The sequence below is a fragment of the Bos taurus genome, chromosome 3, assembly GCF_002263795.3.
Source record: "Bos taurus isolate L1 Dominette 01449 registration number 42190680 breed Hereford chromosome 3, ARS-UCD2.0, whole genome shotgun sequence".
Taxonomy (NCBI): Eukaryota; Metazoa; Chordata; class Mammalia; order Artiodactyla; family Bovidae; genus Bos; species Bos taurus.
The window spans coordinates 70508092-70524219 of NC_037330.1; the positions used below are offsets into that span (position 1 = coordinate 70508092).

A 16128-nucleotide genomic window follows, 5' to 3' on the forward strand; every position below is an offset into this window, starting at 1 on the left:
ACTTCAGCAAACTTTGGGAGATGGTGAGGAACAGGGAGGCCTGGCGTGCTACAGTCCATATGGTTGCCAAGAGTCAGACAACTGAGCGACTGAACAAGAGTCATAAGGGAGTAATTGTCTTTTTATTTACAAAATCAGGGATTTGGAGTCAGATAACCAGGCTTGAGTCTTATTCATCTCATTTATTTATTATCTGCATGATCCTGTGGAAGTCACTTAACTTCTGCAATCCTCAGTTTCCTCACTGGTAAGCTGAGTCTAAGGATAGCTACCTCAAGAGAACCAAATAACAAATATATGAGAATGATAAAACACTACCACATGCTAGCCAATAGTTCTCAATTTCCATGCTTGAGAGAGCATATGATTCGTGTACCCTCTGGACTCAAAGAGGAGAAAAGGGCTTAATGCTTGTTTATTGATTGCTGACGGGATCTTAGCCTTGTATAAAGCAGCACATGCATATGTACTGATAGATGGATAAATCACTCAGGGAGAAGTAGTGAGACCCAGGACAACTAATATTTGCCTGCTTTTCAAAGCACAGTAAATCTAAATCTGAGTCTCAAATTGCAGTCAGCATGTCTCAGAATCTGTAGCACATGTTCCCTGTTATTGAAGGGGACAGCTGCTTAGTCAATGTAAATTTTATTGCAAAATTGTTTAATAGAATTCACAATTATGGGAGAACCAAAACACTTGAGACAGTAATGGAGGGTCTGAATTTGATATGCGTAGACAAAGAGGGCTGTCAGACAGCATCAGTCATTGTTTCACAGAAAAAAAGGTGGGCAATAAAGGAAAGCGACTACTAATGAAAGGAAACTCCCACCCATCCACTGCCACCGTTCCTGATAACCAAGAGTAACAAAAACTAGTAACTAAAACTAATGCATATTCCACTCCTATTATATATATATTATTCTCTTACACTCAAATTTTCTCCATTATTTGATACCCAGAATACTTTATCTATTGAAACTCTCCATCCCCCTAATTACTGTGAGGTTACAACCTGCTTGTTTCCCTCATACCACTCCAACCAATCCTTCTTTGCTTCCTCAAAGGCTGTTCAGTAATTCCTAAAGTCTCTGTAGATTGGCTTAGTTCTCAGCCACATTTCAGCTACTGATATGCCTGCAAATGTCCCATATAATTTCTTAAAACTTACATTAAGTCCCAAATTCTTCACTGTGTACTAACTGTATATTTTTAAATTATTAACAAATTTTTCCACTTGAAAATCTGGGTATTATCAGCAAATCTACATGTCTGGAGATAAATACTTTTTCCTCAGAATTGAATCCTCTACCCGGTTTGTCTTCATCTATTTAATCATCATATTATTACTCTGGAATCAATACAAAACACTGAGGTCAAAGAAATCCTGTTTAACACATTATATATCATGCATCCAATCATTCTCTCGCTCAGAAAGATTTAATGTCTTCTCATTTCTTATTGGAAAACAATCGTATTTGTTGTAAGTATCTTGAAGAGTGGGAATTTGTATGTTCTATTCATCTTTTTATCTACCATACCATCTGGTCTTGCGTATAGGACATCATGAACTATATTTGCTTATTGAATTAAATTAAACTCCTTGGACTCCCATTTTTAGTTTCCTTAATCTGGTCCATTCCTAACACCCACATTTACTTAAAGGGACTCTTCACAATCTGTTTCATGCTATCATTCTATTTACTCTCCCCTAAATGTACTTAACTCATTTTTCTTTCATAGTTTTAGACATAATTCCTTTTCCTTTCTCTGTCCAGTTCTACCCACTTTTCAGCCTGATTTTAAACTTTTCAGAAACCCTTCCCTAAATCTTCTAATCTACCTTGATCTCAGTTCCCAGTGAAATCCTCATACTTTTCTCTGTTCTTTGCACATATTATGCAATGATCATGTTTCTAATTATTCCTAATATCAAACTTGCTTTGATCTTTGACTCTTTCCTTTCCTATACATATGACTACACTGCTATTTTACTTTTGAATTCTTTATATAAATTTTCCATTTTCTATGTTCAGCTATAATTTAAAGTCTTTAGGGGGAGAAACTATGTCTTATTTTCTTGTATCATTTCCATATTCTAACAAAAGACTGGAAAAAGTAGAGGCTGAAAAATATTTGTTAAATGAATGAATGAATGAATATAAAGTCAGTACTGCAATTACTAACTATGAAAGAAATAATTCAAAGAAAAAATCTGTATTTTGAACATGATACTTTCAGGTTTTTTTAAACACAATTTTCCTACAAGATCTGTAACTAAATTAGTCCAATAGATAAGAGAATAAAGATTAATGTATATACACCTTATTATGGCAGTATTCATGATTGACTATAAAAGTCATTAAATATTACACCAGAGCTAGTGAAGGACATGCACTGGAGAAGGAAATGGCAACCCACTCTAGTGTTCTTGCCTGGAGAATCCCAGGGATGGTGGGGCCTGGTGGGCTGCCGTCTATGGGGTCGCACAGAGTCGGACATGACTGAAGCGACTTAGCAGCAGCAGCAGTGAAGGAAGTTGAAAAACTTGGAGAATTGCACCATAGGAGTAGATGCCTATTTGGAATTATTTTAGTAAAATTTGACCTATGGCTGGCAAAATCAATATAATTCTTACTTCCCTACTATGATTTAGAAAGCAAGAAAACAGTTATTTGAATAAGACACCAAACTCTTAACCATCTTGCTTTTGACCCTTTTATAATTCTGTCACTCACAAATGTAATCAGTTCAGTGTTAAACAAAAAGGATTTTGTTTTGCAAAATGTTTCCTGGCATTAAAAGGTTGAATGTATTTTACTGGGACTTTATGTCTACCTCATCAATTCTACCCAGATTTCTGTATATTTACCTTCCATTTAGTTCATCACTGATCTCAGTCAGTTTCTTTTTTGGATAATATTTATATTTAAGTGATTCTAATGGGATTTCTCTTCTCCTAATAAGTAATACAAATTCATTTATATTTATAATGAATATCATCAAAAAGCTTTATATTCTGGGAAATGAGATAATCTATTTTCAGGGAAATACAGTAAGGAGTGGAAATGTCAACACAAAGGAAATTATTTTACCCCCAATGAGATATGTTAATATTTATTGAATGAAGAGACCTTTGAATTGACACTGTTAAGAGGGATGACACACACCTATTTTACAGGTTTTATGTGTGATTTTACATGCAGTTCTATTTGTTCACAATTGTGCCTGTGTGTTAGTGAGGAAGGTATACCTTAAATTGCAACATGATTAAAAGAGAGAAATAGATAAAGACTTAATAATGAAGACACAAGACTGCTCATTTATTACAATGTTGCATTTACATGGGTTTCCCTTGTGGCTCAGCTGGTAAAGAATCTGCCTGCAATGTGGGAGATCTGGGTTTGATCCCTGGGTTGAGAAGATCCCCTGGAGAAGGGAAAGGCTACTCACTCCAATATTCTGGCCTGGAGAATTCCATGGACTATATATATAGTCCATGGGTTGCAAAGGGTCAGACAGGACTAAGTCACTTTCACTTTCACTTTGGGCTTCCCTCATAGCTCAGCTGGTAAAGAATCTGTCTGCAGTGCAGGAGACCCAAGTTTGATCCCTGGGTCGAGAGGATCCCCTGAAGAAGGAAATGGCAACTTATTCCAATATTCTTTCCTGGAGAATCCCATGGACAGAGGAGCCTGGCAGTCCATTGGGTTGTAAAGAGTCAGACATGCTACATGTGGGTACCACAATTAATAGCATGTGAAAATCATGGGAGTTTGAGTAAAATGACCAGGATTCCAAACATGGCCTTTTTTTTTCTCCATGGCTTTGTAATCTGTAAAGATAATTACTGTATAACAGCCTTGGTTTTATATCTATTAAATGGCAGTGATGATAAAAACTATTTCATAAGGATTTCTGCAATAAATTAAATAATGAAAATTAAAGTGTTTCTCATATATAAAATAATATTTCACCAATTAAATTTTAGATAAGAGCCAGAGTCCCTTCTATGGCCTTTAAAACGCTTTGCGATCTTATTTGTAACCGTCACCTGACCTTATGTCCATTACTCTACCTCCAGCTCATATATACTAATGACTTTGGCTTACTTGTGCCCTTCAAATACACTTAGCTATCTCTGCCTCAGGGCTTTGCAGGTACTATTACATATATTAATCATAGCTTCACTATATAGCTTGTTTAAAATGGTGCCTACTTCTTCATGCTGTTTTCATTTTACCTCATTTTATTATTTTTCTTATATTCACAACTAACATTATATAATAATTTTTTCCTTATTGCTTGTTTTGTTCTCTAAAACTAAATTCCAAAATATTTCTTGTCTTACTTGTTACAGTCACCTCAGCAACTAGAACAATATCTGGTGTACAATAGATGCTTAATAAATAAAATAATGCATGAGTGAATGAATTACTGAATAATTTTTCACTGAGTCCTTACCTTGAGTGAAGCTATCTGCAAAGTCTTTTATGTGGATCATCTAATGCTGCTAAGTCCCTTCAGTCGTGTCCGACTCTGTGCGACTCCATGGACTGCAGCCTACCAGGCTTCTCCATCCATGGGATTCTCCAGGCAAGAACACTGGAGTGGGTTGCCATTTCCTTCAACAGTGCATGAAAGTGGAAAGTGAAAGTGAAGTCGCTCAGTCGTGTCTGACTCTTAGCGACCCCATGGACTGCAGCCTACCAGGCTCCTCCGTCCATGGGATTTTCTGGGCAACAGTACTGAAGTGGGGTGCCACTGCCTTCTCCCAATTTAATCACTATGATGGGCCTATCATTTCTATTTTATAATGAGGAAAACAGATACTTGAAGGTACAGTAACTTGCTTGAGGTAAATATAGCAAGTGGTAGCAACAGTTGCCTGACTCCAGTGTCTATGTTTCTAATAACTACTATATGCTGCTACTTAGTTGCTCAGTTGTGTCCAATTCTTTGCTGCTCTATGGACTGTGTCCATGGAATTTTCCAGGCAAGAATACTGGAGTGGGTTGATATTTCCTTCTTTAGGGGATATTCCTGACCCAGGAATCAAACCTGCATCTCTGATGCCTCCTGCTTGACAGGTGGATTCTTTACCACTGCACCACCTGGGAAGTCTCTCAATGCTATATAGCCTCTGTATATCTAGCCATCTTTATATTAATTAATATTTGATTACACTGTTACAGAACAGACTGAATTTACTATCAAAAGAACATCTATATAGCTTATTTCGGTCTCCCTCAAAATGTGTGGATTCATTAGCTAAAATTAAGCCAACTCCTAGAATTTCAAAAGTCAGCATTTGAAAACAGTTAAAAACAGGATTCCAAAGAGGCAGATTTGTTTTTGCAGGTGACCAAGGTGTGACTTACCTCTAGGTGACCAGCAATTGTAGCAATATGCAGGGCAGTGAGGCCACCATACCCAACCTGCTGTATATCAGCTCCACTGTGAAGCAGAGAAGTGATCAATTCTGCACTATCCTGCAAGGAAACACATCTTTAGTGTTACTTTTCTCTTAATAGCAGGTTTGAACACTGTGCAACAGGATATATTGATTCCCTGACTGTCAGCCAGTTTATGCACCCAAAGAAAACTTAAGTGTGATTTCTTCAACAGAGCACATGAAAAAGCAAAGAGCAGTTCTCAGATGTTTGAAATGTAGGAACAGATGAAGACTGTTCAGTTATAATCAATCTTCTACCACTTGACCATGAAAGACAGAAAGGACATTTACCTACAGTAAGACACTTGCAAACTCAACTCAATCTTACTTGTAGGTCACTCCAATAAATATGCTTTTTCCAGCAACTGCACTATTGAACTGGCTGCAGTGGACCATTTCATGGTAGTTCAGTAATTGATTCTCCTCTAACACATACGTGTCATGGGTCCAATACATAATTAAAGCACAGTGTCATGGACTCTATATATAATCAATCAGTGGTGATTTTCTTATTAATAACTTGACTCACTAAAATATTTTCACTCAGTGAAAATGTCTGAAGCATTGTTTGAGCATTAAAGTTAGAGTAATTTATTTGATGACCAAATTATTTTCTTCATACTATTATTTGCACTGTACTCCTCTCCATTGTCTTTGGACAGACATGATACTTTTTAATAATATTAATAGAAATGAACATTCATTGAATTTTTATTATGTAATTAACCTTTCATATGCACTAACATTTAAACTGGCACATGGTAAGACTTCAAAAATAGTTGTTGACAAAAAACACATTAAAAATAAAATTTATCTAAATAATCTCAAGAAAAATTACTATAAACTTCATTTTATAATTCAGAACTTTCAAAAGAATAATGTGGAGTGTCACATATTCACAGAATTCCAGATCTGAAGGGAATATGAAGAAAGGTCTTCATGTTTAACTCTCTCCCTCAAAGGGAGAATCCAAACCATAACTTTATAATACTTGACCATCAACATGTCACACACCCAGTGAGAAGAAAGCCAAGTCTTCATGGGATAGGCCACTGCATTTATGCATATAATTTCAAATACTGTCAGTTAAGAAAATCCTCCCATTAGAAAACAAAGTCTGATTTCTTAATGTTGTCACACATAAGTGAAGATCTGGAAGTTGTAAAAATTGGAAAAAAAAAAAAAACTTTGACAAAGTACTTCAAATAGCAAGATTAATGTTATATTTTCCAAATCTTTCACTGTTTACCTGCTCTAGAAAGAAAGTTAAATAAAAAATTCATCTTCCTTTACTATTCCATTGGCTCCTTCTGCTCAAATTACAGACTTAATGTTTCTTCCACTCGAAAACAAAAACAAACCAAAAACCCCACCATTTTTTCCACTGAAGTAAGCTAATTTTATCAATATCCTTTCTGTCTCCAAAAATCGAGTGATTTCAGAGTGTAGCCCCAAGCTATTTTCTCATTCTAACTGCCACCTTTGATTATTCTTACACAGTCCAATAACTTCATTTTCAGTCCTGACTTCTCTGCTAAGTTCAAATTCCATATATCCTGACTACCAATGCCATCTCAAATTAAAAACTCAAAAGTACTGTTGTGAAAACCGTTCATAATTTTCCAAGTGTTTTCCAACTGTCATCTCCTAGCATTCCTTATTTACATTAATGGCACTTTCTCATTCCAAAATGACTTTGAGTCCCTCCAACTCAATCAGTTTCAGAATTGTGCTGGTTTTGACTCACTAGTACCTCTCACACTTTTTCTCCTTATTTCTAACATGACTCTTCACAGAAATAAGATGGAAATAAGCTTAGAGTATTTAAGGTCAGTGCTGAATACAAGGTTAAAAAAAATAAAAGAAGGAAAGAGTATTGTGCAAGATGAGATCAAAGGCATCTGATCTTGTAGGGTTTTGCAGGCCATTGTATTAGGTATTCAAATTTTTCCAAGTGTAATAGCAGTAAAATGATATGTAACTGATATAGAGAAGAACAGGAAAAGGCAGTTTCTGAGGTAGAAATAAAATGTTCTGTTTTTCAAATATTAAATTGGGATACTTACAATGCAGGGTTAAGATTGTGTTAGAATTAGCCTCCCTAGTTAGAATCCCAGATCTGCTAATGACTATATAAACTAAGGCAAGTTATATAACCCCTTTACATTTCCTGCATGAATAGTCTCTGAGATAAATGGGAGAGATATCACCTCAAAACGTTTCCTTGCAGATGAAAAAATATTTAAATGTAAAGAGATGAAGGTGGCATTTTTAAGCATAAAATAATATTTTTAATAGAGGGAACACAAGCAAATAAAAGCATGAGGAAAACAATATTGTAAGAAAATGACAAATTGGAGAAATAATATTCACAACATATAAAACTGACAAGTGGTTTGTATATTTAATATATGAAAAACTCATATATATCAGTAAAAAGATGGATATGCTTTAATTCAATGAATATTTATTAATGGATATATACCTTATGACAAGTACCATACTAAGCTAAATTAAAATAAATTATATGAAAATCATTGAGCATATGAAATATTTATCTATTGGGCAGATTCTTGTAAACACACATTCATCTTTTTCTCAGCTGACTTTGTATGTCCTCTTATTTAGCTGGAATTTGTGGATTTTAAGAAAAAGTATGTTATGATTCCTTCAGAACTGATAAATAGTGAAGTTAAAACTTAAAGTAGTAAATCACCCTTTCATATATCGGCTGGATTTCTCAAGCTGACTTCTGATTGATCCAAATATATTTTTATTAAATACTATAAAAATAGAACTCCAATTCTATCAAGTTACGCTAAAATGTAATAAAATAATCATTGCTACTTTTACATAATTTTCTATGAGCTAAGTACCAAGTAAAATGTTTAATCTACACCTCTTTCAAGCCTCACAATTTACCTATAAGAAAAATATTATTGTCTCTACTTTACAGGGATAAAGAATTGATGTTTTTGAATTGTGGTGTTGGAGAAGACTCTTGAGAGTCCCTTGAACTGCAAGGAGATCTAACCGGTCAATCCTAAAGCAAATCAGTCTTGAATATTCACTGGAAGGACTGATGTTGAAGCTAAACTCCACTACTCTGGTCACCTGATGCAAAGAAATGACTCATTGGAAAAGACCCTGATGCTGGGAAAGACTGAAGGCAGTCGGAGAAAAGGATGACAGAGGATGAGATGGTTGGATGGTATCACCAACTCAATGGACATGAGTTTGAGCAAGCTCCAGGAGTTGGTGATGGACAGGGAGGCCTGGTGTGCTGTAGTCCATGGGGTCGCAGAATCCAACACAAATGAGTGACTGAACTGAACTGAACTACTTTATAGTTGATGACAGTCAGGCTCAAGAATTTAAAGTTCTTGCAGAACCAGAAATACTTTGTCTAAGTGTTGAAGCTAAATACAAACTCAGATCTGTTTGATTCCAAAGTCCATGCTTAACTTTTGACTACCCATAGTGTTTTCACTGATTTTTCCTTGGTTTCAATCTCAAGGAAAAAATTGAGAAGATTTACTTTTATTGCATTTTGTTGTATTTAATTGACACATGCCAAACATTTCTCCCCTACTCTACAGGAATATTGTTTCCTGATGGAATAATTTAAAAATTTAGCAATCTGGTGCACATATCCTAGAAAGGAAATTCATAGAAAATAAAAATATCAGGCAAATTTTAAATATTATAAAGCTGACCTCACTTCCTGCTTGTATTCTGTAATATATAAAAAGTGTCTGAGGGCAAGTGTTTTAAAAGAAAGACTCAAGATGTGGTTTGGGAATATTATTCTGGGGAACTGACAGGCTTTCCCTTAGCTTTTCCCTTTCAGCCAAATTTACATCATTATTATTTAGTGGGATACATAGAAGCATTCTAAAGTTATGTGATAAATAAGCCTCTGTAACACTTTCATGTGTGAAATGCTTATGATTTTTAAACAAAGGAAAATCCTTGTGTGAAAAACAGAATTAAGGGTACAATAGACCTTTGAAGATTTATTAAACCGATGAAAATTTTTTATAGTGGTAGCGACTTCAACATTTTCCTATGCACAAAACTCGAATACAGGATCTACTATCTTGCCTTTTATTAACCCTACAATTATTATAGATAAATGCAGAAAATGTAGGTATTAGTATGAGACAGCTCAGATTCTCTACTACCAAATTACATAAATTAAAAATACACATACACACACACACACACGTTTTTGCCAAATCTATTCCATAATAAAAATTAAACTGGGATTGTTTAATATCTAAATTTTACTTTTTTCTGACTATGCAAATATGTCCTCTTGTGCGTGCATGCTAAGTTACTTCAACTGTGTCTGACTCTTTGTGACACTATGGACTGTAGCCCACCAGGCTTCTCTGTACTAGAATTCTCCAGGCAAGAATACTGGAGTGGGTTGTCATTTCCTTCTCTAGGGGATCTTTCCAACCCAGAGATAGAACTCGTGTCTTTTGCTTCTCCTGCATTGGCATGTGGGTTCTTTACCACTAGTGCCACCTGGGAAGCCCCATATCTTCTGGATGTTTTATTAATTAAATATAGTAAGCATTCATTTACAATCTTTCCATTTAGATGTGAAATCTGTATTCCTTCCCCTCATATCTGGGTGGATTGTGATCAAAAGAGTATGGCAGAAATGAGCTACATTTCTTCCAAGGCTAGGTCATAGAAAACCACATAGCTTTCTCCGTGTTTTCTGGAAAATTTGCTCTTGAAGCTCTGAGCTACCATTTAAGAAGTCTAACTTGAGGCAGCCATGCTGTACAGAATCCAAGGCCACATGAGAATGTACACAGCATATAAAGGTTCTTCAATCAAATGACCCACTTAAGACCAGCCTTATAGTCATCCCATCCCAGGCATTAGACATGTGAAATCTCCAGAGGATTCCAATTCCTCAGTTGATGGAGTAACTCCTAGGCATTCATGTCTTTTCAGCTAAGGTCCTACACATGGTGGAGCAGCATCAAGCCATCACCACTATATCTTGTCTGAATTTCTGAAATGATCGCTGAATGATAAAAATAAGTTTGGGGTAGTTTGTTATGCCTCAATAGATAACCAAAGTATCTCACGGTAAAAAATGTAGAAAATAAAGGAATAAAAATTTTAATAACCTGCATCCTGCCATATAGACTTCCTCGATGGCTCAGTGGTAAAGAATCCACCAGTCAATGCAGGAGACATGGGTCTGGTTCCTGGGTCAAGAAGATCCTCTGGAGAAGGAACGAGCACCCCATGCCAGTATTCTTGCCTGGGAAATCCCATGGACAGAGGAGCCTAGCAGGCCACAGTCAATGGGGTCACAAAAGAGTTGGACACAACTTAGGAACTAAGCAACAACAAACCTACCATATAATCACTATCACCATTTATGTGTGTATTTATTTTCTTTCATTCTTTTCCTATATATGTACCTCCATAAAACTAAATAGAGCACAGACTAGTACAGCAAACAAACCTGTGCTTGCATACTGAAGGCCACTTCCTGCATTTCTTTACCTCTTGAGCTCTGGATAAATTTTTTCCTGTAAAATGATGTTAATAACAGTACAAATCTCATAAGAGTTGTGTGGATTAAATCAAATAATGTAATAAATTTATCATAATGTTTGAAACATAATTTTTATTATCAATTATTAGGTACACAATTAAACTCATATTACATATAGAGGTAAGTAATCTCTTTTTCATTTAATATAAAATCAGGAGCATATTCCCATGCCTGGCAGATGCAGAGATGTACCACTCAGATCCCCCTTCAAAAAGATTACACCACGAGGGTGGTTAGCTGGCAGCCTCCCTCAGCCAGCTATTTCAGGATTCTCTGCAGCGTTTGAGCTGAGATTACGATTTTTTTCAAGGTGGCCCCAAGTCAATGACTGAGAAAGGTGGTAGTAAAAGAGCCTAGCCATTTCCACTAAATGAGACACTCCTAGGCCAAAGTTTTCTCTGGAGATCCCACTGGGCTGGTAGAGATTCCAGAAAGTCTGCACTGTGGTCTGAAAGCGCCTCCAGACCAATCCTACCTTCTTTTTCCTTTTATTTTTTTAATTTTTTGCTTTCATTTGTCACTTTTATTTTTTATTAAGATATAAATGACATATAACATTAGCTTTAGATGTACAGCCTAATGATTTGACATATCTATATATTGGAAAATGATTACCATAGTAAGTCCAGTTAACATTCATCCCCACATAGTTATCTTCTTTCGTGTCTGTGATGAGAACTTTTCAGATCTACTCTCTTAGCAATTTCATCCTTTCTCTATCTTTTAAAATAAAACATTCAGAATATAATCCAAGATTTTCTTGATGATTTTAGAGTCTACTTCAACACTTTATCACTTGACAACTCTAATTCTCCAAATCTGCCCTTTGCTTTTAGTAAGGAAAAAAAAGAACCTTGCTAGTATCTCTGAATGCCATAATGGTGCCATATAGAATTATCACTGAGGGGGAAAAAAAAAAAACATTGCTCAAAGAGGTTTTATTAACTTGTTTAAGTTATACAGTTATAAGAGCAATATGGCTTCAATCGTTGCTACTCCCTGGGCTAAGACAGTAGTTATCAAATTTGAGTGTGCGTCAGATGCACTGAGGGCTTAGTAAAACACAATTGGCTTGGCTCTACCACCAGTTTCAGATTTAGTAGGTGGAAGCCTAATCATTTTCATTATATTTTTTTTTTTCGTTTGTTTGTTTTTAGCATAAATTTATTTAATTGGAGGCTAATTGTATTGGTTTTGCCATACACTGACATGAATCCACCACGGGTGTACATGCGTTCACCATCCTGAACCCCCCTACCACCTTCCTCCCCATATAATCCCTCTGGGTCATCTCAGTGCACCAGCCCTGAGCACTCTGCATTATGCATCGAACCTGGACTGGCGATTCATTTCACATATGATAATATACATGTTTCGATGTCATTCTCCCAAATCATACCACCCTCGCCCTCTCCCACAGAGTCCAAAAGACTGTTCTATACATCTGTGTCTCTTTTGCTGTCTCGCATACAGGGTTATCATTACCATCTTTCTAAATTCCATATATGCGTGTTAGTATACTGCATTGGTGTTTCGCTTTCTGGCTTACTTCACTCTCTCTGTATAATAGGTTCAAGTTTCATCCACACCATTAGAACTGATTCAAATGTATTCTTTTTAATGGCTGAGTAATACTTCACTGTGTATATGTAGCACTACTTTCTTATCCATTCGTCTGCTGATGGACATCTAGGTTGCTTCCATGTCCTGGCTATTATAAACAGTGCTGCGATGAACATTGGGGTACATGTGTCTCTCAATTCTGGTTTCCTCAGTGCATACACCCAGAAGTGGGTTTGCTGGGTCATATGGCAGTTCTGTTTTCAGTTTTTTAAGGAATCTCCACACTGTTCTCCATAGTGGCTGTACTAGTTTGCATTCCCACCAACAGGGCAAGAGGGTTCCCTTTTCTCCACACCCTCTCCAGCATTTATTGCTTGTAGACTTTCGGATTGCAGCCATTCTGACTGGCGTGAAATGGTACCTCATTGTGGTTTTGATTTGCATTTCTCTGATAATGAGTGATGTTGAGCATCTTTTCATGTGTTTGTTAGCCATCTGTATGTCTTCTTTGGAGAGATGTCTGTTTAGTTTGTTGGCCTATTTTTTGATTGGGTCGTTTATTTTTCTGGAATTGAGCTACAGGAGTTGCTTGTATATTTTTGAGATTAATTCTTTGTCAGTTGCTTCATTTGCTATTATTTTCTCCCATTCTGAAGGCTGTCTTTTCACCTTGCTTATAGTTTCCTTTGTTGTGCAGAAGGTTTTAAGTTTAATTAGGTCCCATTTGTTTATTTTTGCTTTTATTTCCAATATTCTGGGAGATGGGTCATAGAGGATCCTGCTGTGATGTATGTCAGAGAGGGTTTTGCCTATGTTCTCCTCTAGGAGTTTTATAGTTTCTGGTCTTACATATAGATCTTTAATCCATTTTGAGTTTATTTTTGTGTATGGTGTTAGAAAGTATTCTAGTTTCATTCTTTTACAAGTGGTTGAACAGTTTTCCCAGCACCACTTGTTAAAGAGATTGTCTTTTCTCCATTGTATATTCTTGCCTCCATTGTCGAAGATAAGGTGTCCATAGGTGCATGGATTTATCTCTGGGCTTTCTGTTTTGTTCCATTGATCTATATTTCTGTCTTTGTGCCAGTATCATACTGTCTTGATGACTGTGGCTTTGTAGTAGAGCCTGAAGTCAGGCAGGTTGATTCATCCAGTTCCAGTTTTCTTTCTCAAGATTGCTTTGGCTATTTGAGGTTTTTTGTATTTCCATACAAATTGTGAAATTATTTGTTCTAGTTTTGTGGAAAATACCGTTGGTAGCTTGATAGGGGTTGCATTGAATCTATAAATTGCTTTGGGTAGTATACTCATTTTCACTATATTGATTCTTCCGATCCATGAACACGGTATATTTCTCCATCTATTAGTGTCCTCTTTGATTTCTTTCACCAGTGTTTTATAGTTTTCTATATACAGGTCTTTAGTTTCTTTAGGTAGATATATTCCTAAGTATTTTATTTTTATTTTTTTTGTTGCAATGGTGAATGGAATTGTTTCCTTAATTTCTCTTTCTATTTTCTCATTATTAGTGTATAGGAATGCAAGGGATTTTTGTGTGTTGATTTTATATCCTGCAACTTTACTATATTCATTGATTAGTTCTAGTAATTTTCTGGTGGAGTCTTTAGGGTTTTCTATGTAGAGGATCATGTCATCTGCAAACAGTGAGAGTTTTACTTCTTCTTTTCCAATTTGGATTCCTTTTATTTCTTTTTCTGCTCTGATTGCTGTGGCAAAAACTTCCAAAACTATGTTGAATAGTAGTGGTGAGAGTGGGCACCCTTGTCTTGTTCCTGACTTTAGCGGAAATGCTTTCAATTTTTCACCATTGAGGATAATGTTTGCTGTAGGTTTGTCATATATAGCTTTTATTATGTTGAGGTATGTTCCTTCTATTCCTGCTTTCTGGAGAGTTTTTATCATAAATGGATGTTGAATTTTGTCAAAGGCTTTCTCTGCATCTATTGAGATAATCATATGGTTTTTATTTTTCAATTTGTTAATATGGTGTATTACCTTGATTGATTTGTGGATACTGAAGAATCCTTATATCCCTGGGATGAAGCCCACTTGGTCATGATGTATGATCTTTTTAATGTGTTGTTGGATTCTTATTGCTAGAATTTTGTTAAGGATTTTTGCATCTATATTTATCAGTGATATTGGCCTGTAGTTTTCTTTTTTTGTGGCATCTTTGTCAGGTTTTGGTATTAGGGTGATGGTGGCCTCATAGAATGAGTTTGGAAGTTTACCTTCCTCTGCAATTTTCTGGAAGACTTTGAGTTGGATAGGTGTTAGCTATTCTCTAAATTTTTGGTAGAATTCACCTGTGAAGCCGTCTGGACCTGGGCTTTTGTTTGCTCGAAGATTTCTGATTGCAGTTTCAATTTCTGTGCTTGTGATGGGTCTGCTAAGATTTTCTATTTCTTCCTGGTTAAGTTCTGGGAAGTTGTACTTTTCTAAGAATTTGTCCATTTTTTCCACGTTGTTCATTTTATTGGCATATAATTGCTGATAGTAGTCTCTTATAATCCTTTGTATTTCTGTGTTGACTGATGTGATCTCTCCATTTTCATTTCGAACTTTATTGATTTTTCTCCCTTTGTTTCTTGATGAGTCTGGCTAATGGTTTGCCAATTTTATTTATCCTCTCAAAGAACCAGCTTTTGGCTTTGTCAATTTTTGCTATGGTCTTTTTTGTTTCTTTTGCATTTATTTCTGCCCTAATTTTTAAGATTTATTTCTTTCTACTAACCCTGGGGTTCTTCATTTCTTTTTTTCTAGTTGCTTTATATATGGAGTTAGGTTATTTATTTGACTTTTTTCTTGTTTCTTGACATATGCCTGTATTGTTATGAACCTTCCCCTTAGCACTGCTTTTATAGTATCCCACAGGTTTTGGGGTGTTGTGTTTTCATTTTCATTCCTTTCTATGAAAATTTTGATATCTTTTTTGACTTCTTCTGTGATTTGTTGGTTATTCAGCAGTGTGTTGTTCAGAGTCCATTGTTGGAATTTTTAATAGTTTTTCTCCTGTAATTAAGATCTAATCTTAATGCATTGTGGTCAGAAAAGATGCTTGGAATGATTTCAATTTTTTTGAATTTACCAAGGCTAGATTTATGGCCCAGGATGTGACCTATCCTGGAGAAGATTCCATGTGCGCTTGAGAAAAAAGGTGCAATTCATTGTTTTGGGGTGAAATGTCCTATAGATATCAATTAGGTCTAACTGGCCTATTGTATCATTTAAAGTTTGTGTTTCCTTCTTAATTTTCTGTTTAGTTGATCTATCCATAGGTGTGAGTGGGGTATTAAAGTTTCCCACTATTATTGTGTTATTGTTAATTTCCCCTTTCATACTTGTTAGCATTTGCCTTACATATTGCGGTGCTCCTATGTTGGGTGCATATATATTTATAATTGTTATATCTTCTTGGATTGATCCTTTAATCATTATGTAGTGTCCTTCTTTGTCTCTTTGCACATCCTTTGTTTTAAAGTCTGTTTTATCTGATATG

General features: G+C 35.7%; 1 protein-coding gene across 5 annotated transcripts in view; it reads right to left on the reverse strand.

The window, feature by feature from the left end:
- TNNI3K (TNNI3 interacting kinase) overlaps positions 1 to 16128 on the reverse strand; it is a 346902-nt gene that overhangs the window by 298354 nt on the left and 32420 nt on the right. For 4 of the 5 annotated variants that reach the window (XM_059884731.1, XM_024989528.2, NM_001078008.1 and 1 more), the window contains 1 exon segment: positions 5382 to 5492. The exons of the other annotated variant lie outside the window; for it this stretch is intronic. In XM_059884731.1, coding sequence (XP_059740714.1) covers positions 5382 to 5492 — 111 coding nt within the window. 5 annotated transcript variants of the gene reach the window in all.